General features: G+C 47.4%; 2 protein-coding genes across 5 annotated transcripts in view; one reads left to right on the plus strand and one right to left on the minus strand.

Moving 5' to 3' along the window:
* The window catches only part of LOC144114888 (aldo-keto reductase family 1 member B1-like), a 69,057-nt gene extending 66,578 nt beyond the window's left edge, over positions 1–2,479 (plus strand). For both annotated transcript variants that reach the window (XM_077648897.1, XM_077648896.1), the window contains one exon: positions 2,235–2,479. In XM_077648897.1, coding sequence (XP_077505023.1) covers positions 2,235–2,277 — 43 coding nt within the window. In that variant the 3' untranslated portion in view covers positions 2,278–2,479. The remainder of the gene's footprint in view (positions 1–2,234) is intronic.
* A 298-nt stretch (positions 2,480–2,777) lies between these two features.
* LOC144114889 (uncharacterized) lies at positions 2,778–24,329 on the minus strand. Of its 3 annotated transcripts, XM_077648899.1 has the most exons (10): positions 24,240–24,329; positions 23,996–24,093; positions 23,037–23,170; positions 22,820–22,876; positions 22,605–22,694; positions 22,144–22,305; positions 22,008–22,055; positions 21,665–21,841; positions 20,795–20,915; positions 2,778–3,791 (listed from the first exon to the last, which is right to left on the minus strand). In XM_077648899.1, the coding sequence occupies exons 4-9, from the start codon at positions 22,872–22,874 to the stop codon at positions 20,836–20,838; spliced, it is 612 nt and encodes a 203-aa protein (XP_077505025.1). In that variant the 5' UTR covers positions 22,875–22,876; positions 23,037–23,170; positions 23,996–24,093; positions 24,240–24,329; the 3' UTR covers positions 2,778–3,791; positions 20,795–20,835. The 3 variants fall into 3 exon arrangements, with proteins under 3 accessions (XP_077505025.1, XP_077505024.1, XP_077505026.1); XM_077648898.1 differs by having other exon boundaries at positions 2,778–3,794; positions 23,996–24,329; XM_077648900.1 differs by lacking the exon at positions 22,008–22,055 and having other exon boundaries at positions 23,996–24,329.
* Between the last annotated feature and the right edge of the window lie 1,968 nt (positions 24,330–26,297).

Consider the following 26,297-nt stretch of genomic DNA (forward strand, 5'->3'; position numbering starts at 1 on the left):
ATGCAAGACATAGCTAGCTGGCTGTTCAGTATCGGTTATGCTCAGTCAAAATTTATGACCAAGTAGGGAAGCCAAGGGCAAAATGGGACGGTGGTATTTCCGGATAAGCAGCACAGTTGTGTGATTTGAGGTACTGCTCTGCTTGCTTAGATGCCTCTGCAGACCGGGAAACACCACCTCTTTACCACCTGCTAGCTTAGCACTGTTTGTTCCCTATCGTGACCCTCTGAGAGCAGTTATTCGGTTAAGTACGTTTTTCAGCTGCATGTAGGACATTTACACGAAACCGTGCATGGGCGTCATGAAAAAGTATCGTGTTCTTGTTACCGCAACGATTGAGCCAAAGTTCTATTACCAGCATGAACACGCAGATTGTGTGATGCTTCGCGCTCTCGCTCAATCCAGCACATGTTATCCTAACGATAACATGTCAGCCTAGTTCTGACAAATAAACATCCCCTTGCATTTTTGCCTGGCGGCTGTCTCACTTGACTGGCGTTATTTTTTAATCATGATAGCAACTCCTTCTACAAGCATAGAGCCAAGTACTGCCCCTTGTAGTTAATTGCTGGTGATAAAGTCTTCATATTAGAAACAAAAACGTAGCATAGGGACGGGACGAAGAAGGGCGAAGACAGGACGGTTGCTACACTTACAACTGAATAGAAAACCACACGTCTCATGCGCAGCAGATATTGTTTATCAGTTCCCTCTCCGTTGTGGGTCCGTGTACATTGGGTGGACGGGAAGGTGTCTAAACGTGAGGCTGGGTGAACATGCCTCTTCACTTCGCCAACAAACTGGGGAACACATACCAGTGCATTGCAAGAAGTGCAATGGTTGTTTTCCCCTGCTTAATCGTACTAAGATTGTAGGGCGTGGTAAAACCCAATTGGCTAGGGAAATCTTGGAAGCCCAGGAAATTTCGAAATGTAGTGAAGGCACATGCATTAGTACCCCATCTGTGTATCTGATGGAGAAGGAATTAAAGTTTTTAAAACGCACTCGAGTTTTCTGGGCGCCTTTTATTATCTATCGCTCTTTCTATTTTCTCCTTTTTCTCTTTTTCCACACGTTTTAAGATTATCAGTTTGTTTTTACCTTGTTTTATGTTATGCGCATGCGTGTTGTTGCTCTGGGATGGGATGTGGTTTCCCGTCTTCGCCCTTCTTCGTCCCGTCCATATGCTACGTTTTTGTTTATAATATGTCTGACCAACTGGCCCCTCAGTATACTCTGATAAAGTCTTCATGCTGACAGAAACATCGATATACTCTAAGTGACTTTTGACCTCGCAGGATTGCCACATTAAATCGCCGAAAAATGTCAGTGATTCATTCGTTGAAAATATTAGCAAAAAAAAAACAACTTGTGTTCTGAAATAAACACTAAAATAAGTCCACCGAATTTTCTAAAAATGAAAACCAGAGTCCAACCTCTAATTATACGTGGTTTTATGAGTGGCCATGGAGTGGTGCCAGTTCATTTGTATGCTGTCAAAAAAATGCATGCTTTTTTTGTATGCCTAAAAAAATAGCTGTCAAGGTTATGCAGGTCCCATGAAAATTTTTTTTCGGTTGTAAAGCTGACATGATAGTAGTGTGTGTTGATGACAAATGATTTTTTTTTCTGACCTTTAGCTTGTACATTGCCATCATCATCTCAGGTTCCCACACTGCTGCTGGATACTGAAGAATTGTATTATATTTATTAATGTAGAATTTTGTTAAGGTCTTCACAGACTAATTTAAATTCCTTTTTTGATGTCACGTCTTGACACACTTTCATTGCTGTGTATTTTAATATGCCTGTTCCACATTGAACTTGGGGAAAACAGCACTCCTAGACACCTTAATTCAGCTGTCATTAGAACTGATGCAGTGCCCAAGACATGTTTATTAACAGTATTATTTCATTTCCTACTAAAGCAAATGGTACACGGTTGCATTTTAAGGCATTTAAACTGATTTGCCATTTCTGGCATGAGCATAACAAAATGTCAAATCATAGAGCTTCATGGTCTTTATTTTTGGGTAAATCATAGTTACCAGTGTAAAATCTCATTTTGATTTAGTGGCTAATTTTATAAATGAACACCATTTTAAGAAGGCAAGTCCCTGGAAGAACCCTGTGAAAATCCTTTGAAGTATGTGTTTCTTGCCATCATTGTGTGGCTTTTATTCCGCTTAAGTGTGCAAGAGTAACGCGTTTTGGCATTGGTTTCACTTTTCCAGGTCACTGAAGCACAAATACTACCCCTTCCATGATGCAGCATAAACTGGCGCCAACTGCGCTGCCACATCATGCTGCCACATCAAGTACACTGTTTTGCAGATAATTCTGGAATACTTGCACCTCACACAAGTGATTATGGCACTAAAAAGCACAACATTGTTATCAAAGTAATGATGACAGCAGAGTTTTCTCCTCTTCGTTTTGCAAATCTAAGTGGAAATAAAACTGCACTTTCCCTTCCGCATCAGGGATATTGTATTAAGTATAACTGCACTGCCAACTTCTCACATTCAAAAAGTTAGCATTGTCCTGATAAATAACAATGATTTTTTTTTTTATTGGAGGTCTCGGGTATTACCAGTTAGCAGGCATTGCCAGTTGCTTTCATTTTGCATTCGCGAAGTCTAGGTGCACAACCGTATTTCCAAAAGAGTGCTGCTCCTGGAAGTTGCTACAGGATTTGTGAGCTGAAAATACTGAGACTGGGGAGGGCTACAATCAAGACAAAAGGACAACACCACATAAGAACACCACGAGACAACTGAGTTTCAACTGAGTTTATTTTCGACATGGCACATATTTATACATATCTAATCATGTGACACACAAACACACAAGCGTTAGAACCAGTCAAGATAGCCAAGCAGTCACCTCAACCATGAGAAATATAAACTATCCTCGCAAGTCATGAATTTCACAAATGACAGGTTAAAACAATTTTTCTTTCTTCGTTAAAACCACAGACGGGTAGCTAACGAACCCGGCCCCATCCTTTTCTGAAGCCATGCAAAATGCTTTCCACAATTCCCTTGTGGTCTTGTCCTTTGATTTAAGAAGAACCGTCGTTCTATCCAGTAGAGGTCCGCACTTATGCACAGCGCAGTGTGCTGTGAGGCTGCCGGGGGGACTGAGCAGAGAGTTGCAATTGTGCACCAGCAACCGCTCATTTAAGCACCTTCCTGTCTGGCCGACATAGGCCGTGCTGCAAGACAGTGGTATTTTATACACCACGCCTTCGATACATGCCACAAACATGTTCTTGTGCCTTGTGTATATATATATACTTATATGACATGAAATTTTATGAATGAATGAGCTTGGAGCACTGTAAAGCCCCACCTGTTGGTGAAAAGCGGAGTTACGCTGAAACGAATATGAATCGCGCTTGCTGTTACTGTACTAAATTTGCTAAAAAAGGATTATTTGTGTTTCTGGTATGTATTTAAACATTAGTCGTCTTTTATAATTCAATTTAAACTATGCCGTGTTTAAAAAAAAACTTTGGCACTGTGATGGCCAAGCCAAGCCGAAGCCCCATGCCGCAAACTGCATTTTGGTGCACTGTGTGTAAACTATAGCGCGAGTTTGCGAATCACGACGGCAGATTGCCACTTCCAGCAGAAGGCAAATATCTTGCGCGCTAAAACATTTGCGCGGCTTCTTTGCTTGCAGACGTGCTTGCCACGTCCGTGCTCGATGAAGCCCACGCGCCAACGTTCGCACTGGAGGCCGCCATGTTAGTCCTCGATATCCACTCCGGGCTCGCTGGGCACTCTCTGCTGGAAAGACCAGACGAGCGGGTGAGCTCGCAGCGCTGTAAACCGGGGCCGTCGTTGCCAAGGCCACAAGGCACGAGCACGCGACGGTGACTACCGAGTCAATACAAAACAAGAGGTCGGCCCACATAGTCCATCAGGCTTATGAGCGAGTGCACCCATTGTGTGCATAGCATGACAAAAGGTTAAGAGGAATAGCATAAGCTCAGTCCTGTGCTCCCAGAACCAACCAAAAATGACCGAATTCAGGGTACCAACCACCGAAGACGGCGGCAGAGCAATACGGGCCACGAACCATAGCGTACTGCAAACCACGTGCTTAACAAAGTAAGCAAGTTCTCGTAGAGGAAGGGGCCGTACTCTGACCACACCTGCCTGTTTTTCTATAGTGCCTACAATGTGTTACCATGAACGTGGTGAAACACCTCATGCTGAGAATGGGATGCCTATATTTATAGGTATATAAGACGTTAACATGGTCGACGCAGGCTAGTTGTTCCGGCACCGACCTTGGGCGTTGACCTATGCATAATACTTTACATCTTGTCTCGTTGAGGCGGCCCCCGGGGAGTAGGGCGTTCTCGGCATACACTTGTCCAAAGCCCACCAAGCTACCTGCGTCGCGTAGTAGAAGCGTGGCGTCATCTGCGTAGACTATAAGCTTGGCTTGTGCAGAGCCCGGCATCGGAAGACCGCGCACCGAACTCGCTCGTTCCACCTGTCGCAGCGACGGATCAAGGGCCAGCGCGGAGTACTGGCGATAGCGGGCAGCCCTATCTGACGCCCCGGGTCACCGCGAAGCGAGGCGTTGCCACCCCGTTGAGGGGGATATCGACTGTTGTGAGTCTATAGAGACGACTGTGGAGTTCAGTGAAGGTGTGTGGAAAGTTGTAGCATTCCAGAACCGCCATCAGGTATCGGTGCTCCAGCCGGTTGAATGCTTTCTCCTAGTCCAGGCTAACTATGAAGCCTGTGGCCTCGCGAGCATCGGCGTATGCTATGAGGTAACGAACTGGTGTGAGAGGGGTGAAAATGGTGCGGCCAGGAACGGACGATGATTGGAATGGGCTCGTGAGCTGCTCGAGAAAAGGGTTAATCCGTTTTATGAGTAATGCTGTCAAGATCTTATAACCTGTGTTGATAAGGGTGATTGGACGCCAATTTGAAGGGTAACGCCCGTCTGCGCCTGGTTTGGGCGGCGATGTCCTTTATCAAAAAGGTACGGGAAAAATTCTCTGTTGAGTACAGAATTTATCAAGTCTAAAAAGGACATGTGAATATGCTGCCAGGTCGCGCGGTAAAACTCGATGGGGATGCCATCTGGTTCCTGGGAGGCGCAACCTTTCATGCCACATATGGTATCCCACACTTAACATCCGGTACCTGGGCGAATCTCATCCTGCTCATCCTAGTGCGACAGGCGCGAGCACCGACCCGAACTCCGCCAACCGTGAGGTGTACTCTGGAGTGGTTTCAAGCTGTTCGGAGGAGAATAGGTCGGAGAAAAAGTTTCGCGCCTCGCGGAACTCTCCTCCCCGTCCTCCTTGGACACTGAAGCAACATGGCTTTCTTAGAGGCTACTGAATCTTGTGCTAGACGAGACACCTCCGGTGCCGCGATGGGACGCTCGAGCGCCGCCGATTGCACCGCGGTTCTGGAGTGCTGGCACAAAAGACGCGAGTATAGATCTCGCTGAAACTGAAGGTAAGCCTGTGCTTGAGGCATTTGCGAGCCCCCTAATTTAACTATCCCGGTACGCTGAAAGCAGTCCCTGAGGTCTGCCGCATCCCGTTCCCGCTTGCCGCGTCCCGAACGTATGCACGCTCCCCTCTACTCCTCCTTCAGTGTTTTCCAGTCTCGTGGCCCGAGCGACTCGGCGACTGCGTCCTGAACTTCGCGCGAGCTTTGCGGGTCTTGTATGACCGAAACGTCCAAACGCCACAAATCGCTGCGCGCTCCGGGGCGCCCGGGTAATGCAAGGCGAGGGCGAGCGGGCGATGGTCGGATATGTGCCCGGCGACTGCCGGGAGATCGGGAACACGGCATGGCGCGACGCGGTGCAAAGAATCGAGGGAGAGATATAAGTGGTCTCGCTGGCTTTAGCTGAATCCTCTGCGCCAGGTCGGTTGAAACGCATCTCTGCAAGTACATCCATGCGCCGTGCAGCGCAAACTGGTAGATGATGCGTTGCAACTCAGATGCGTGCGCCATACTGCAGCGTTGCCCCCTTTGCGCGTGAACATCATTGTCCAGGTCCAAAACACAATTGAAGTCCCCAGCAAGCAAAAGCGGATGATCATCAAGCAAAAAAGTGAGAACGAAACAAAAAAAATTAATTGGGCTGGGAGTGGTCGGCGGGCGCATAAATATTTATGGCACGAATTTTCCTCACAACAAAATGAGTCGAACACAATGACTGCCTTCCGTATCAAAGAAACAACGGCTGCCATCAAGTAAACTGTCTCTAAATATAACCACTCCCACACCTCGACTCCTACCGTAAATAAAAGAAACTTTTCACAAAAAACCAGTTAAAATTATTGACGTCATTCCAATTGCAGAAATTACACTCTTGAAAAAAAAAGCAAATCAATCATCTGGGGCTTGACTAAATAACAACCTCACGCTGCTTATCCGTGTTTCGGAAGTCTTTGACGTTAAGTATGAGGATGTTCAAGAAAGTTAAAGACAAATAAATAACAAGAAAAAAGCCATCCTGCATGCCGGGAATTCAGAAATATATATCATCCTTTGAGGAGTTAGCGGCGTCCTAAGTGCGAGGGCCAACGCGTGACTTATTCACCACCGGAGCAGCGGACGGTGTCGGTGTCGCTCCGTCCACTGCTCCGATGGTGTCGTCGGGGACGAGTGGACTTCTCGGGTGCTCTGCGCACAGGTCAGCTAGATTGAAAGAAGAGGGGAGGATGCCACGCCGGAGCCCGGCAAGAGCCACGTGTCGCACGACTTCTGTGACACGTTTTCCTTGGAGGCCGTCTCGACCTGGTCCACCCATGACGCTTTGAGCGTCGAGACGTTCACGAGAGGCAGCCCGTAGTTTTCCTGGCTTCTCCAGTAAGCGCCAATGCGTCGGGCGCTGGCACCGGCTGGGCACGGCTGGAACTGGATGGGCCCAAAGCGAGCTGCTTATCAAACAGCACCTGCGATAGCTCACCCTGCAGTGGTACTGGTGACGTAAGCGGTTCTTTGAGTGGTTGCTGCTGTTTGTGGGCTTCTCTGCCGCCACTAGCTCGCCGTTTGGCGTGACGTGAGCGGCGACGCCAGATTCCTTCTTGCGCGCCTCAGGGTACTCACGAACCTTCGTTGCCACAAGAGAAGCGGCGCCCTGCTCTTTGAATGCAGGGAGCCTCGCCCCGTGCATGTTCCCAAAGGTCCCCGCGTCGTGCTCCGGCTCACCGTTCGCTTCCTGCTGCGCCTGGGCCGCCGCCACATAGGACCACCGCTGCGCGCAGTCCACAGTAGCATGCTTTCCGCCGCACCTTTGACAGGCCGCAGTGCAGCCCTCGGTAGACCGAAGCGAGCACACCGTTCGCACCTCGGGGTCTTGCATCCCGCCTCCATGTGGCCCGCCCGGTTGCACCTAGCGCAGACCCGCTGCTCTAACATGACCTTGTGGCCCTTCATGGACAAAAAGTTGGGCGCCGGGATCCGCATCTCGAGCCGCGCCATGCACGTGCCGCGTTGTCTCTGAAGGCCATGTGCTGGATGCCACGCATCTTGCCGAAGGGGTTCAGTGCCGCGACCAGGACGTCGTCCGTCACGAACGGGGGCGGTCGGTAAGTGGGGACAAACACAACCGGTGGGCCCACTGGGTCGACGGGAACACATTGGTTTCAGAGGTGTACGGCCCCGGATGTTGTTACCTTGGTGGCGTGTGCCTGGGTTCGCACGCATACCAGGTACAAGCTTGCAGCTGCCGAGATGCTGGAGGTACAGCACGACGTCGGCATCATTGATTTCCTCGACGGCGTCGAGATCACTGATGCCGGAAATCATTGGCGTCGATGACACCGCTGTGGTCACTTGTAGCGCTCTCAGGTACTAATAGGTAGAAACAGTGTGCCTTGGGAGGTGTCTGAGGAGCTGTGGGTGGCGCACGGGTGCCCATCATTGGCTGGCCCCGGGACCCGACGGCGAACGATGCGGGCCCTGGACGACGGGCAGAGTGGCGACTTCTTTTTGCGGGAGACGACCGGAAGCGTGACCTTAGCAGCAGTGAACGCGTAGCGCCTCAAATGCTACGTACACTCTCGATCCGTTATATGTGTGCCAGTATAGCGTCCATCGAGGTGGGACACCATCTCTCACCACCCCCCTCCCCCCGGGACCACCATTTGCATAAATTTTGTGGGCCACACGTTGACGCGGAATGTTCGAAGTGGCGTCAAATGACTTGGCATGTTCCTGAGGAGAACATTGCTGATTGAGATGAAGCCCAAAATATTTGTGGGACTCGCGTCGACGACCTTTCCGCCCCCAAACCTTGAATTCCGAGGTCCTTCAGACGGCCATTAAGGCCGAACCGTTTGTTGCAGGGGGTTCCGGAGGGCGTCAAACGATTTGTCGTGTTGTAATGCACACGTATATAAAATTTATTAACTCATATAACCGGAAATATACCGGATATAGCGAAGGTGGCTGTGAATGGCAATATGCAAAATCCATGAGGTAGATGGCGCTGCTTGTCTTTCAAGGGATGTTTCCGGAAAGGAAACATCCGCGGATGTTTGGATCTGATCTCTACGTTTGCTGAGCACACCGATGTAACACTTGAAGCTCTAGTAGCTATCGCTTTTAAGTCTAACACTGAGGCACTGTTGGCGGAGAATTTTTTTTTTTCGGCCCACGGATAATTTTCCACGCAGTCAGAACATTTTCTTCGGTCCTGCGAATAGCTTAGCCGTGAATTTCATTAACAATAGAACAAAAAGTTATAACTGAGGGCTAAAGGTCCGCACACTCAATCTCTGCTTGTTATACTGCTCATATTGAAACACTGCGGGCTGTGTACATTCCACATATCGAACGTTCCTAAAAAGGACTGTATAGCGTTAACGAAATCTTCTCGCCGGTATTCCAGCACAACAGGTCATTCCGATTGAAACATCAAAGTTGCTCGAGTTACTCCCACTGAGCGATTCAATTTATGTTATCATTTTCTCTCAGCAAAAATTTTTTCCTAATCTTTCGATTCCTTCCTTCCTAAATATTTTTCAACTTAGAAAAAGCCCCAAATACTGACAAAGACTACAACCAGAGAACCGACTGCTCCAAAATGATTAAGATGTCCGGCCACTGTAGCATGAAGATGCGGGGAAAAAAAGAAGAGGTAAAGTGAAAAAAGTAACCTTCAGGAAATGAAAGGCGCAGTAACTGGCTCATTGTCGGCGGACACCTGAACCGCGGCGTGAGGGAACGGACTAAGGAGAGCCGTCGTGGCGGCTCAGCTGACCGAGCCGGGGTGTACCCGGGTTCGAACCCGACCGCAGCGGCCACGTTTCGATGGAGGCGAAACGCAAAAGACGCCCGTGTGCTGTGCGATGTCAGTGCACGTTAATGATCCAGAGGGCGTCGAAATTATGCCGGAGACCTCCACTACGGCACCTCTTTCTTCTTTCACTCCCTCCTTTAGCCCTTGGCATTTCCCCTATAGACGAGCGGGAAGACGAAGCTGTTCCTGACCAGAACGCTATCTCTTTGCCTTTGAAGTTTTATCGTTTTTCTCTCACAATCAGGGAGGCGCCGCTCCCTCTTCGCGACGGCGATGGAAGTGGAGGACGTCAGGCCTCCTCTGGAACCCGGTGGGTCGGCGGCAGCCGCCCAGAGGAAGCGCTTCTACCAATCGAGCGAGGCAATCAGCCAGGCCACCGTGCTGCCCTCAGCCACAAGCGAGGACTCCTCGGCGGACGACGGGTTCGTCCCAGTGATGAGCAAGAAAGCCAAGAGAAGACTGCATAAGGGTGAGGACTTGTTCTCATCAAGTACATCTACCGTCATCACGACGCGGGGTGCACTGGCGCATGCAGTCCTGTTTGCGCCTGAAACGCCCACCGACAACCTCAACCAGCTGAACCGACAAGCTACGTCGGTGTTCCTCGAGGCTCGCGTTCCGGGGGTGATCAGCGACGTCAGGATCAACAGCCGAAGGAACCTCCTTGCCATCGATGTAACGGAGTGGAGCGCCTTGGAAAGTCTAGCCACCGTCAAGAAGATCGGAGACATCCCCGTCCGCTCTCTTGTTCTTGAAAACAATGGCACAGCCACTGACGTCATTTACATCGATGCGAACATCTGACTCCGACCTGCCGATATTCATTAAACCAGCGACGAACAGCATCGAAATAACCAAGGTTCAGTGCCTCGGCAAGTAAAGGTGCGTCACGCTCACTTTTAAGGGCGATTGCATTCCATCGCACGTGAAGGTTGGCCACTTTCGACATGCAGTTCGTCCATTCGTCCCGAAACCGCTTCAGTTTCGGAATTGCATGAAAATTTGGCATGTAAGTGGTGTTTGTAGTAACACCGTAGCGGGACCGCGCTGCTCTGAACCACATAGCGGTGACAGTTGCCGCGCTACTGTCTTGAAGTGCGCCAACTGCAGTGGCCCTCATGACGCTTCTTCAAAAGTCTGTCCCCACCTGAAGAAAGAACGGGCGGTGTTGAAGCAAATGGTGCGAGACCATTCAACGCACAGAGAGGCCGCAGCTACGGTGCGTCGACGTCGTTCTCGTCGCCGACGATCTACTAGACAAGAAGCTGACAGCAGCAGGGAAGCACCCATCGCTCCTGCTACTTGTCCTCCCCCACCTCCGAGTAACGTAAGCCCGGTGACTAATGAAGCCGGAACGAGTGCTTCAGAGGTGGCATGACCACCATTGCCGCAGCCACGCTCGACCTTGGTGTCCGAGCAGGCACCACGCCCCCACTATCCCACGCCTACAGCTGAGCGAGCCCAAGGCAGAGATCCAGCCCTAGGTGAGGAAGTGCAGGTGTTCGCCATCTTGAGGTCCCTTATGAGCGCCATGCGTGTGATGCTGTCTAGCTTTCACTCGCCAGCAGCACGGAATGCATTGCAGGTACTGGAGGCACTAAATCCAGTCCTTGCAGCTTTCCAGTAGCAGACACAATGGCTCCCTGAGCATAGCGATTTTAAAGGCAAGTCAGAGAAACACCCATTTTCCGGTGGAATGCCCGTGGACTCAATTCCCGCTTTTCGGACATTCACGAATACGTCTATAAACACAGATTTCCAATCCTTGCGATTTTTGAGCCCAATTTACAAAAATCCCATCCCAATTTCCGGCTATGAAGCGTTTGCATCCTCCACGCACAGGGGAAATAGCAAGGTCCTCCTCTACATTAAAAGGGAGCTTACTTATGTGCACTATACGGTTGCCGCTCACAACCATAACCAGTACGTCTGTTAAACGGTGAACAGGAACACCCTGACGTTTACGCTTGTGGGCGCGTACTTATCTCCAGCAACAAGATTTGGTGCCAACAGACTAAGGGACTTGTTGGCTGCAACACCTGGGCCTTGGATCATCACTGGTGACTTTAATGCGCATCACGCCATGTGGGGAGGCATCCGGATAAATTCGAAGAGAAGAAGTCTTGTCTGTTTCGTCTCTGACTACGACCTACAATGCCTTAACGACGGTTCTCAAACGTACTATCGGCGTCAAATGAAATGCGAACAGCGTAACGCGTGGTGAATGGTCCAGCTTAGGCCGTCTGCCTGTCGCTAGCAGCGATAGGCACCCGCATCCAGTTATCAACACTTTTGCTTGTTTTCTCGAGTTCGTTCTCTCCCTTTGCCACTGGCGCAGCGCAGTTCCTCTGGCGGCAGCGGCTGTCGCCCGCGTATGTAAAGCGAGCGCTGATAGAGCTTTGGCTTGCAGCGCTTCGATTTTTCTGCCTTCATCGTGTTGCTATAAGCGCCTGTTCTGCGAAAAAATAAAGGTTGACAAGGAAGATAAGACCGCTCGCTTCACTCGCTGCCGCCCGCGAAACCACGCTGTGCAAGTTGTGATCGGTGAAAAGCATGAATGTGGCGCTCCAGCGGCAAAGCGAAGAAGCGAAAGTCAAATAAAACAAAAGAAAACTATCGCAAACCGGAAGAGCGCATCTGTAATTGATAACGACAGGCAGACGGCCTAAGCTTGATCGTTTGCCACGCGCTCCGCTGTTCGCATTTCATTTGACGCCGATAGTACATTTGCGGGCTGTCTTACAGCAGTTGTCTGGACTTGGCGTCTGTGTCTCGGTGCCTTGCGAGACGCGCCCGGTGGTTTGCCGGCGTAGAAACGCATGGAAGTGACCACATCCCCACATATATTATAGTTCCTGGTCTCGCTGGATGCAGATCTGCCAAACGTTTCCAACGAATAGACTCGTCTATGTTTAAAACCTTTATGGAAGAAGCCCGCAGAGAAGACATTACAACATGCATTGAAGAGCGCTTCAAGGAGACTATGGAACACGCGACATGCTTCTTCACTCCAATGCCAAAGTTCACAGACTTCGATGTGGAGCTGCAGTGCCTCTGTTGTTCACTTCGACGAAGAGCAGAGAGAAGATACAGGCGCACAAATTTGCTGTACGGCTTAAGGGATGCAAGGCGCACATGGAAGAAAATCCAGCGCAGAATTCAAATCTTGCAGGATGACCGTTGGAAAGCATTCTGTGAATCACTGGATCCTCGAAAGCCTTTCTCACGCATCTGGAGTGTGGTGCGTGGTTTGCGAACATCTCAGCAGCTCCAACCATTCAAGTCTCGTACTTCACCAAGGACGTAGCGAAGCGGAGATTGGTGAAGATTTCTGTGCAAGAATAGCAGGTCCCACGAACCAATCCACATCTCTGAATTGCTGCGAAGTGCCTAGATCTAGGGATCCGCCAATGGACCTTCTTTTTTCCATGGAAGAACTAGATGCCGCCATGGCCGGCTGCAGACGGTCTTCATCGCCGGGGCCCGATAGAGTAACATACTCTGCACTTGCAAACATCGGTCAGGAGGCTCGCCGCGTTCTTTTAGACCACTTCAACTCATCATGGTGTGCGGGTACAGTTCCGGATGCGTGGGAATCAAGTCGTCTGGTTCCAGTCCTTAAACCTGGAAAATCACTGCTTGACCTAGCATCGTACCGTCCAATTGCATTGGCTAGTTGTGTGTGCAAACTCATGGAAAGAATGGCACTTACACGAATTGAGTGGTATCTGGAGCGCTGTCAAATATACCCAGATGTAATGTCCGGGTTTTGGCGGGGACATCCTATTGATAGCGTGACTGACCTGGTGTCATCAGTTCGACATCAGAAGCACCTGAAGCGCTTGACCACGGCGTTGTTTCTGGATGTTACAGGGGCCTATGATAACGTCACTCATCAAGCTGTTTTGGACTCTCTGGAAGCTGCAGAACTTGGTGGTCGCATGTTCAGCTGGATACGCAGTTATCTATCCAACCGATCACTATTTATGCAGACTGAGGACGGACCAACATCTTCACATTACGCTTCCCGTGGGGTCCCACAGGGTGGAGTACTTAGCCCAACGCTTTTCAATCTTGTGCTTGTCGGCCTTGTCGATGTACTACCACAGTCGGCGAGAATCTCAGTCTATGCAGATGATATTTGTATCTTGGCATCAGGAGTTACGCAACCACAAGTTTGAGCAAGGCTTCAAATGGCGGCAAGCATTCTTGCGGCCAACCTCCGCCGGCAACGCCTGGAGATTTCTACTGAAAAATGTCCAGTTATTGGCTTTACACGCAAGAGCATGTCACATTACCCCGTTCGCATAAATGGGTCAACAATACCCTACGAAAGTAGCCATCGCTTCCTTGGTCTCAATCTATCGCAATCACTGATCACAATCTAACATGGCGCCCACATGTCTCGTACATGAAAAGGCGACTGACATCGATCGTTCACGTTCTCTCCTTTCTCGGAGGGAAGTTGTGCGGAGCATCAGTGCAGTCAATTCTCCAGCTGTACACCGCATTATTCATGGGATTCCTTCGGTACAGTATCCCTGCACTAGGAAACTTGAGGAAAACGAACATACGGGCTCTGCAAAGTGTTCAGGCTCAAGCTCTGCGGACGTGTCTAGGACTGCCAAAATGTGCGTCTACAGCCGCAACAGTACCCATTGTCCAGGAGAATCCAGTGACTGCCTAAGTCACAATCGAAGCTTGAGAGCGCGTATTCCTCACCTCTCTCGGATTCCCGCACACCATCTTGCCAGTCTTCCTGCTAACCGGCCGAGTACATCGTTTGCGAAAATTATTGATGCCCATCGCGACTTCCTACCAACCCAATTTAAATTTACACCAGCCTCTAGACCGTCTTCTTCATTATGGAGTCTGCATCAACCTCGTGTGCTTCGTTTCATACCGGGTATCAAAAAGAAGGCTGATTTATCGTCGACAGCACTAAAACAGACTACTCTAGAATATTTGCATGAGAAACACGAACACCGACTGCACGTATAATCCGATGGCTCAGTTACCCCTTCCTGCTCCTCGTGTTCCGTAGTGATCCCCGAAAAGACCATAGTTAAGAAAATGAAACCATCACACCGGACTTCATTGACTGGTGCAGAACTTACTGCTATTCGTGTCGATATTGAGCATATCAGTGAAGAAACACCCCAGCAATAGTCTGTTTTCACTGATACAAAGGCAGCCCTCCAAGCGTTACAATCTACTCTTTGCCATGGGTACCATGAACAACTTGTCGCGGAAATCCGAGAGCTACACCACACAGCCAACAACAAAGGGCACGATATTGTTTACCAATGGCTGCCAGGACACAGTGGCATCGCAGGCAACCACCGCGCGGACGAGGCCGCGCGAACTGCTCACCAGGAGGGCGTGGTGTGTCCATCCCCATTTCGAATGCCGACGCAGTGGGTAGGCTTAGACTACTCTCGCGGTTAATCACGCTTGCCGCATGGAATTCAGGTCAATTCTCACATTCGCGTTTAAAAACCTTGGACCAAGATCTGAAGCTTTGGCTTCCTTCCGGCCTACCACGACGTGAAGCAACTTTGTTGTGTCGCCTGTGGCTTGGTGTAGCTTTCACCAAGCACTACTCTTCCTTAATAAGTATGGCTGAGAGCCCTGCATGTGCCATCTGCGGGTGTGATGAGACTATAGCCCACATTCTTTGTGAATGCCCTGCATACAGCGCCAAAATACAGTCTCTCTGCCGTGCACTGGAGCATATAGACCTGCGCCCACTGACGGAAACGAAGATTCTCGGCCACTGGCCGCGGCGGTCGCTTTTTGAAGACTTCTGGCCTACACGACAGGCTGTGACTTTACTGAACCCTGTGACTTTGCATAGTGACTTTAACTTCCCTCAACTGTCCTTTCACCTTCATCTTTTTGTCCCCTCACCCCTTTCCCCCTGTACAGGGTAGCAAACCGGCTATTTTTCTCGTTAACCTCCATGCCTTTCCTGTTCCTCCTCCTCCTCCCTTTAGCCCTTCCCCAACGGTGCGCTTCGGGTTTCCACTGAGATATATATGAGACAATTACTACGTCATTTCCTTTCCTCAAAACCAATTTTCATTTTTCCGGTTGTCTTGCCTCTATATGGCATGCATGAGTCATCACCTTATAAAATGTCAGAGCACCTTCTATTGGATTACTATATGGAATTACACAAATTCGACTCACTAACCTGCATTAATCCACCCACTTATCACCACTAATGCGACTTAATCCATTTTCTGGGGTGGTTCGACTTGAAAAATTTCGTGAGTCCATTGGAATTTTAGGGGGTGGACTAAATTTTAAATTTTGGGTGTCCATATGACACATGCCATGGTCGGCAGGTTCACAGTCGGGTGGCAAGGTTGCCACCTGCACATGGGCTGGTTGTAATGACGTCACTATGTACATGACCTCTCTCGACTGAGAAGGAAATTTCGTTACGCAGAAACCGGAAGCTGCTTGACTACAATTTAAGCTCTAACGCAATGAAATGTTAATTATAATACGGGTTCTTTAATTCGACTCCCGTTAATTCGAGAATCTGATCATTTGAATAGCCCGCCTAGTCCTGACCGACTGAGGCTTAGCCAAAATGAAGAGGCCCTGTACTGGTCGCTATGGAAACGACTAGAGAAGGTACAGCGGGATGCTTTTAGTGAGAAAGCACTTCTAGACGCACTTCCCGGGTTTCATCTGTGTCTGACGTCGGCACGCATAAACGACTGCAAGAGCTGGGATAAGAGTGCACTTCAAGCTCGTGCTATTGATTCAAGTTAAAGCTATCACTAAATGCGTGCAGGGGAGAAATCTATTACTGTCGGCCTTTTTCGCTGCATCTTTTCTCAACGGGCCAGTGGCACCGGGTTCAATATTGGCCCGCACGCGTAACTGCGACAAAGGTCAGTTGCGCTATCATTCACCAATTTGGCGCCGCTCGCCGGTCTGTAAATTCGCACACCTGAAGCATGAACCCCGTATTGGTATTGCTTGGACTACGAGGAAGCGACGACCGGCCGACAAGGCAACCGTTAGACAAGTACCTTTATTCCGAATAAGGTCGGCGAAAGATGCACGCTGCCCTATAGGAGCCAAGCCCACACACAAAGCGGCGAGTAAGCAGAGACGCGAGCTGGAAGGTATGCGTTGCTTGTTCACAAGGAGGAGCACCTTTTAGATTTGATGTGCGTCGACATGTATCACCCACATGGAGAGGACTTTTAACATTCATATCCAGCCGCACTTGAGGTTAAAACCTCCTGTAAGCACTGAATAATAAGCCACACAGGCTGAGCAGCGAGTTAGCTGTGAAGGCTGTGAGCAATTCTTTTCAGTAGATTTGCACGCTGCTGTAACAAGACGCTGATATTTCAGTGTCCCCAAGATAGTGACATATTGTACATAATTATTTGCCTACATCCGAGATACTTCTCTCGATATTTATTTCAAATACCTTCATGGCCCTGCGGGCATTACTGAGGGGAGTAGTCTCGGAGTAGTCTCGGAGTAGTCTCACTTTATAAGTTTACTCCTGTTTACGGCTTAGTAGGCAACAGTAGCAAGTATGGCAATGATTGAGAAGTGCAGAATAAAAAATAGTATGATCAATGAAAAACAAGATATAGGAGAAATGCGGCATAACTCACAAGCATGTGTCAAGGCTTGCCTACAGTGGAGCTTAGTACATCAAATGCAAAACTTAACCATACACGCAGACAAGGTAATTAACATAGTTATTGGCTGCTATGTACGCACACAGTGTACACTGCCAGCAGAGCTGGGCATCATGCCTTACGCCTTCACTTAAATTTTACGTACGTATCAATGCTATTTTTGAATTTACAATTTTTACAGCGTTTATCCTACCTAAACCATACCCTCATTTTAATCAGTTTGCATCGAGAAGAAATTTTATTGTCTTTCCATGAGTAAGAATATTCACATAGACATTATGCATGGAGTATTTTATTATAAACCCAAGAAGAATGACACACGTTTTCACTTTAAACAACAGTGCCAAACTCATCATCGCCCGCTCCTAACACCAAACACATCATAGCCCGAGGGGAGGGAACCGTACTATTCAGTGTCAATGATGTCATTCGCATCAAACACTGGAGGAGACACATAAACGACACTATTGTTCACACTAAGTAAGAAGTGGCCTTTATTATAGAAAAAGGACACTGCCATCTTATCACACTCGCCTGTCACAACCATTCCAACCATTACTTCATAGCAATCACACATCTTCACTTGCAAAGGATTATCGCCCTTATTAAAGCCTAGCGTAGAAAACACACACCAATCACTAGCAGTATCCACACAACACTGGTGAACATCCGCGGACAGTGAAACCTCAAATGAATGAAGTACACAGCAACAACACACATTGTTCATGTGAATCTTTGCAGAGCTATACAGTACAAGCAGCAAGTGGTTTGAAAGCAATAAGCTAAATAACAAAATTAGATATGACATCTTGATGGCAATAAAGTGATATTGGCTTTCATAACCCCACAAGAAACCTATTTGACGCTTATGAAAGTTATGGAACCAAAGTAAAGCCTACCAGATAGGATACGTGATGGACATGAAATTCCATAAATTGCTTAAATGATAATAGGCATTCATTCTTCCGGCGTTTTACTGTATGCTGCACAAATTTAACCCTTACGTGGAGTGTGGCCTTAATTTACAATCTGTGTACATTAGGGCAAATTTGTGTTGTATTTAACAATGTGGATGCACACTATCAGTGGAGTAGCCAGAAATATTTTATAGGGGATGTTATACGCAGACAGCAAAAAAATAAAAAGACAGCCTGCACACAAACAATATATGAGCCAGTATTCTGCTTTAATAAAAACGAAGGGTTAGTTGTTTCGTTCCCTGTAATATCTGCAGAAAAATACTGTCCACGCAAGTCTTCGCGGACATGAATCGTAAAGAATATTTTCTTCTCACAAAAAAAATTTGTATGAAAGATCGTGGCTGTTTACAGTATTTTCACATAATCAGCAACAAGACGGAAGCTTCTGCTCTATAACAAAGTCAGCAACTGCGAACGAATGGAATTTCTCAAAACTTCTTCCCATTTCATGAGAACCAGCGCCCAGCCGTAAAGGCGCTTTGAAAAAAAAAAAAGCATTTTATTTTCGCGATAGAGGATAATGCAAACGATGAAAAAGCAAGGAATCGTGGAAAATTATGTTTAATTGCGTGAACTGTGCGTACAATTAAAAGGAGTGCCATACGTCCTGCGATGGCAAATAAGAGTGACTGTTTCTGCCATAATTTCCGCTTCCTATTATAGAGCTGTGACAACATACATCAATCTTTTCGAGAATAAATCAACACTCTTCTTATTGTCGTTTTTATAGTTTAATATATCGATGTGGTGTGTAAACAGCATGGGGAAAAGGAAGGCCGAGACATGGCGACATGACGCATTGCTGTGCGCTACTATCTCTATCATTAACGTTCTGATTACATTGGTTACTGTATAGATTTGTGTAGAACTCTTTGGCTGCTTTAACTATCTTATCCATATTGCTAATGACTGTGCCCTCCTTGTCTCTTAAAGCATAACATCCGGTTTTAAACCGAAATCTTTACTGGCCATGAACTTGTGATTTCTCCGTGGCGGTACTCCGAGGAGGCACATGACGTCCCAACGCGCGCCGCGGATATTTCTCTCGCTCCCTAGTCACGACTGCGCATGCACCACTAGTAGCTCTGTGTCCCATCGCTGCGCAGCACCGCGGCTTTCCTCAAAAAACAACTTTCTTTCAATTTTCAGCTTTTCCTTTCTCTTTCTTCTTTCCGGGTTCGAACCCGACCGCGGCGGCTGCATTTTTATGGAGGCAAAATGCTAAGGCACCCATGTGCTGTGCGAAGTCAGTGCAGGTTAAAGATCCCCAGATGGTCGAAATTATTTCGGAGCCCTCCACTACTGCACACGGCGCTGAGCAACGGCGGAACACCTGTGGTTCGGTGCTACTAGTAATGCATGTGCAGTTGACTAGGGGGCGAGAAAGACAGATAGAAATATTCATGGCGAGGCGCGCATTGTGACGTCATGTGCCTCCTCGGAGCACGGCCACGGCGAAATTGCAAGTTCATGGCCAGTAAAGCTTTCGATTTAAAAAAAAAATGCGTGAAAACTTTCGAGCAGTGAATAGAACATCCCTCAACGTCCGCTGCGCACTTCTCCGTGCTGCCACCAATACCCAAGTCGCTTCTTCGTCACCTGAACCACTGCGACTGCGTCACTCTGTGTCCTAAACCCGAGCGGGGTTGGCAGCGACGATACGCAGGCCAACGCCCCAACGCTATGCTCGTACTAAAGTCCCTTCATGAGCTATTCTAAAAAAAGTTAAGTACCAAAAACGTTTGCGGCGCCGCCGACGCACACTATTGGACAGCACCCACTTCCGGTTGGGAACTGGTTCCGTTCTGCCATGTTCTTCCTAAAGTCCCTTCATGAGCTTTTCTAAAAAAAGCCCACCTGGCATGCCTTCACCTAGGCGAAGGCCTTCAAAGTAAATGCTTTCAGGGCGAACAACTTTAGGTCAAGGGCTAGGTCAAATGCCTTCAGCGCATATGGACTTCAGGTGCCCACCGTAACTAGTGCTACTGCACGATATTCCGCGCTTAGCCTTGCTAACCCATCTGCTCATTTATTATTCTACACTGTACACACGTTAAATAGGCAGTGAAGCTTTGGTTCGGCACCCGAGTAGAATAGATAAGAGGCTTTATGTGAACAGTTCACTTGACACAGATATGAAATAACCAAGGGCAGCTGTAAAAATTACCACATATGAATTTTCACTTCTTTTTAAGTACAGACCTGAGTGTGTCAGAGAAGGTAATTTATGCAGGAGACATGCTGTGGTATTATAGGACTATAGACACCTAATATTGGTTGCGTGCTTCCTTTAAAAGATGCGTTTGATATTAGAATAGATGGAAAATAGCGTGGTATTCACCCAAGGCCATTAAAAATTAATAGCCGAATTTTTACTCTTATGCTATTTTGGTTTCATGAATCGAATGATGGCTGTGACGTGTAGTTCACCTTTAGGTTGAGTGACGTACGAAAAAACCTGCGATATAAAGACTTCTACATAGCTTCAATTCACTACAAGAGTAATACCAGCTTGCTTCCGGAGCTGGAATGACAACAAACAAAATGTCAGCAGTTATCTAAATTGCTGTTTTTTTTTGTGCCTTATGTGACCTAAAGATCAACTACCTGTCACAGCCATCATTCGGCAAGATAACACCACAACAGCATCAACAAGAAATTCAATAATAAATTATTTAGCGGTCGAACGTAAATGTTATGGTGTGATCCGTGTATATGAATTGTGATGCATCATTTGAAAGAAGAAAACATGCAAGGAAAAAATTTTGTAGTCCTTTAGCAATCTTCTTCCTTTTATATGTACTAATATTACTGTCTCCATTGGAATGATATTACCTTTGACAAGTTTCTGGTTTTAGTCTTTCCAGTGTTCTTGCTCACTTCTGACATCCAGCAAGCTTTCTTTTCAAGGTCTCCATCTCTTTCCACACACTTTCAACCTGAGGGCCAGCACCATCTGAAACAGAAATGAAAGTTGATCATGCTTATGACAGTAAAATAACAATTATTAACCCTTGAAAGCCCAGCATTTCACAGGAAGAACTGAATATTTTTCTTCAATTTACCCGATTTGAAATCTTTCACATATGTTTCGAGAATAGCTCCTCTGAACTTCATAACACAAAAAGAGACGGTTCGTTCACTTTTTTAGTAAGAAGCATGAATGAGGCAGGTTGGCCAACCATTGCACACTGATATTAAAGGTGAGCAGCAAATGGATGTTAGAATACAACATTATACAGCTACAAATATATCATTCCTGTCACATCAAAAGAGGGTAAAGAGGAAACTGAACATAGCTATCAACACAGCACACCATTGGCTTGTGAGCGTGCAACTAGATAGAAAAAAAAAAAAACCAGTTGAACCTTCTAGTTGTACAGTTGCAAATTCAGCCTATTTTTTAGTTCCATATTATTGCTCTGTTATACACTGGCATTTACAATGTAAGTAGTCAGCTGACGGAACAATGTGAAGTCCTGGGTGTCAAAGGGTTATATTTCATGTACATTCAAAGATCATTATGTAAAAAGACAAACATTACTTGCAACACATTGCTGTGGAGTTGATATTTGAGTGGGTCCTCTAAAGGTCATTAAAATGCTATTTTTCATATTGATACACACATAGCTTGACAGCATGGGCCACATGACAACGGCTCTACATTGCGGATTTAATCTTAACAGAACAGACATCAACACTAACCAAATGTGCGTGAACAAATAGGCGTGGATGGCATTGTTGTGCTGCCAGGGGTATCCATTTGTCGCTTCTTGCTTAATGGCTGACTGATGCAGTTCTGCACGCATGCACCAGTGCTAGGTGTCTCTTCTCTATCATCACGTGCCTGCTTGACACTAGATTCTGTATGAATGTCAGTTTCTGCAAAAAAGAAATATATTGCAGCCATTCGGGGTTAGCAGTTGTGGTGGCAGATTAAAGCTGTTTTCTGTGAAGAATAGCCCTATGCAGTTAACTTACGCCGCATAGCAGGCACATCCCCTAGTGATAACTAAGAAGAATGGCCGACTAAGGACAATGTACTTACTCATGGCAGGTTTCTTGTGGAATTTCAGAAGAGAATGGCTGATTGTACCTGCAAATAGTAGCAAGTTATGGCTATTCTACCCACTGCCGAGTCTTCCCATGTAAAGAGATGCAGACAAAATGTAATAAGTTTGTACCTTGCATTTGTGAAGGAGACTTTTCAATTGTCAATGCTGCATTTTCAGATGTACAGAGCAGTACTGTCTTCCTGGAATGCTCAATTATAACACGCTGCATAGCAAGGGAATTAGTGCTTGAATTCTCAATGCCACATGGAGCCTCCTCTGATGTGTTTCCCTCTATACAAAAAAAAAAAAAGTGTCATCACCAAGACTGTCTCTTCATGCATGCGCAAGCCAGTTATAACTTTGGAAAAAGCACACATGTTACGGTGAAGGATAACACTGCTAGATTTAAGCACTCTGCCCTGGTCAATGGTATCTTTCTGCTGAAAACCAGTAATAACAGCTAATCATAAGCTGGTGCAAGAAGGATATTCTTTGCTGTTTTCCTATGAATTCAAGTTCAGCACCCATTATTTCCAATGTGAAACCCTCTGTATAGCATGAAGTTGATACTGGCATAAAGATTGGCATACCTTCTGAGCATGACTGCAGGGAGGGTGGAAGTTCACGAGCACACACAGTTGTAGAGCTTAGCTCAGAACAGCTGGGAATGTTTTCCGCTGCTACAAGGAAAGACAAAATTTGCTGCTAAGTTTAGGCATTCACACAAAACCATAAACTCATTAAGGAATGAAGCATTGAACTGAACGTGTTTTGGTGGGTCACTGATAATGCACAGCTCTCTCACCTGGTGCATTCGGCACACCTTCAACAGATGGCCCTGACGAACAAGCAGCAGGCATAGCTGTGTGTCGGCAACAAGCAGTGCAGTCTACTTTAGGTATTACGCAATGTTGGCCTTAGTAAATAAGGTAACGCAATGCTCAGAATAAAGAAAATGAAGAAATTCGGCAACATTCTAGGTGTCATTTTTTCAAAATGCTTAACAATGAGGTATCACCTACCCGAGGCGTGGATGGTACCACGAGGATGTGGCGGTTTGCGGGGCAGCTTTGCTGGCCGGTGAGAAAATATTGCCAAAAATTATGCCAAGCTTCCTCAGAATTATGGGCTCGAATTGATCTTCAGTAAAATGGAGCTGTAAAGAAGGGTAGTCGTATTACGAATATATATGAAGATGAAAAATACAAAAACAGCTGTGCAGGTGAACACACTGAAGTCCCTTGAGTCTCTAGGACAGACCAAGAAGCTGATGTCTGCGGGGGGCCGGTATGGACGAAATAATTATGGTGCTGCCTCACGGATTAGTTGTATGGCGAGCATAGAATGAAATAATATTAAGGGTACTGGACGCCGACACTGGCCGTTGGTTTAGCACAGCAATAGAATTCATTTCAAGCTGACACTCCAATAATTCATACATGCTATGCGCGAGCACAAGTAAATTCATTTAACTAGAGCACGAGTTATGTACACACCGCCAATTTTTTAACAGCATCGCGGGACCACCGTCTTGTCAACGCCTTATCACGGCGCGGAGCGCGAATCAAGCGAGAATAAACGCATGTGTTTCAGATGCACTGATTCTCGCTCGTTTTGCCGCTCAGCGCCGTCATCAGGCGCTGACAAGCCGACTGGTCGACGGTCGCGCGATGCTGTTAAAGAATTGGCAGGGCGTACTGCAGAACACTTTGCAAGAGGCTAAAGGCGCATTACTGAGCGAAAAAGTTTAGGCTACTTGATCTCAATGGACCGGTTGCAGTGCGTGCCGGATTGCGGCAGTAGGCTGGAATGCGCCCGCTTACTTGCACTGACATGCATGTTTACGAAGTCAGACAGCAGCACGTAATCAAACAATCGGCAGACACAGTGCGAGCTGGGAGCTTTACCAATTCTGACTCGCCAGCCAGTTTGCTACTAGAGCATCGAATCTCAACGATGGAAAGTCACAAATTGAACTTACCTCACATAGCTTGCTACACTTCGTCGGCCTGAAACCTTTTCTCCCAATCCTGTGGAGTCACGCTTTCTGTCGTGCAATATCGTGCTTCGCCAGCGGCACTGAAAACAACGCCAGCCCTTTTCCTGACTGGGTTGAACACCCAAGACGCAACAGCCCGGCATTTCGGCTGCTGCTGCGGGAACAAAAGAGCACCCGAAAAAGTAAAGTGACTTCCAGCAAACAGCAACAAATATAAAAAAGTCACCTCCGCTGAATGTCCGTCGCCAGCACAACGAGCAAAAAACGTAGCGTGCAAGCGCCGTCGAACTATGCAGCCAGACCCTTGGCCAGACCAGCCAGACTAGGAAGAACATGGCGGAACGGAACCAGTTCCCAACCGGAAGTGGGCGCTGTCCAATAGTGTGCGTCGGCGGCGCCGCAAACGTTTTCGGTACTTAGCTTTTTTTAGAAAAGCTCATGAAGGGACTTTACTCGTACCATGTTGGTTGCCAGACTTCGTAGCTCCCGCTGAAATTGAGTTTGCTTGAGATTAAGAGGGGGTAACCCCGCCTTTCGGTTATGTCCGATATTCTCCAGCTATGAGCTGGCAGGCTGGCAGCGTGCTGATTTCAGCATTTCAGCTCAGTCAGTTGTCCTGTCCAGCCTTGTCCGCATTGATTGCCTTCATTTTGAATTTCAGTATTATGAGAGAAGGCAGGAAATAGCTAACGGCTTGGAGAGAAATTTTTTAGGAGAAAAAATCCAGATGGTAATTTGAACTTCTTTGCCGAAGTAAGTTGAGCATGCTCGGTTGTTCAGCGCAATGACCCCTCCTGCTGAAATATCGTGCGGGCGGCTTTTACAGCGGTTGGTAGTGAGTCGACGTTCTTGTATTTCTCAGGCGAACGCTTATTCAGCGATTGTGCATTTTTGAGTAATTCTGGTTTATTGAAGCCTGTGACAGCTATGTTCAGACGTAACCCCATTACCTCTCCATTTCACGAAACAAAAGAAAGAAAAAAAGCAGGTTCTGCCTGCCGTATCATGCATTGTGTGGTTGTGTAGTTGCGAAAGGAAAAATTAGCCGTTTTGGTTTATCGAACATAAATCCCTCATTAGGAAATCGCCCGTGGTAGTAAAGCGCGAAGTTCGGGTGTCGATCGGCGCTACCAGTCAATAGTACTTCATAGCAGGGAAGGTGCTGCGCTCATTCACCTGAACATCAGCGTAGTACGTATGCTTAAATTTTCGCACAGAAAGAAAAAGCACATACTCAACTGAGAACAGACATTGCCGATTTCTTCCAGTTTATAGTAATAAGTTTGGCGATGTCTGATGCCACGCTGTGCGGTCAGTCAATACGTGGCCGTTTTCGAAGGGAGCAGATCAGTTCCTTGTCGGAGGAAATCATGGGACTGGTCGTGTCCATTTATATATGTTAACAATCGTTTTGTTCTGGTTTTTAGACCAAAATGGCGCTAAGGTTTTTTTTTTAGGTATGCTATCCCGTTTTACATCGCCAAAAAGCAATTCCTGTTAGCTGCTCTAAAATGCTTATGGTACCTCTTTAATTGGCTCGCCTTAAATGCTTAGTGTCATGTCTACTTGTGAATGTCAATGTTCCGGTAACCTTGACATGTGTACATATGTAAATAAAATTTTTAAAGCGAAAGCTTTACTACGCCAGCCAGCGAGCCATTTCGGCTCGTCGCGCCGTGTGCCTTATGCATGACCTTGAGCCGCCGTTGCCTAGCAACGCCGCCGCAGCGCTCCAACAGATGGCGCCGCCATCGAAGCAGCTGCCTTCGCCGCCAGCTCCACCAGATGTGCTCCGCTGGGGTAGAATAGTGTTCCTGTATGTGCTCCCGCAGGGAGCAGAGTTGCGCGACTGTTTTCCTCGCGCCGTTCTTGACGCCATTCGCCGAGCGGCCATCACGTGATTCCGCTGACGACGTTTGTTCCATTTTGAAGTGGAGGAGCCGACTTTCCAGGCGCAACGCCGGTTCCTCGCCAGCCCCAGTACCCTGCGGTGCAGTCGGCCGCCTTTTCCGTGCGCTCCAGTTGTATATATTTTGATAGTGTGCAGTGACGGCAGCCTAGTGTGATAAAATGACAGTTCAATATAAATTATAAATTGTTCAGCAGGCTCACTCAAACTCCATGCGGCGACTCATGTTTGCCATCAACAAATTATCTTCATTTTTCCTGCAACGCTACAAGTTCCAAATGAGAATGTGAACAAAGTTTTTGTTCCTAACCTAACTGTTCGTGACAGAGCATTTCTCATGTGCAGCCGCTGCCAGCCTGTCTGCTTATTCTGCTG

Source organism: Amblyomma americanum, chromosome 1, assembly GCF_052857255.1.
Source record: "Amblyomma americanum isolate KBUSLIRL-KWMA chromosome 1, ASM5285725v1, whole genome shotgun sequence".
In the NCBI taxonomy this organism is placed as follows: Eukaryota; Metazoa; Arthropoda; class Arachnida; order Ixodida; family Ixodidae; genus Amblyomma; species Amblyomma americanum.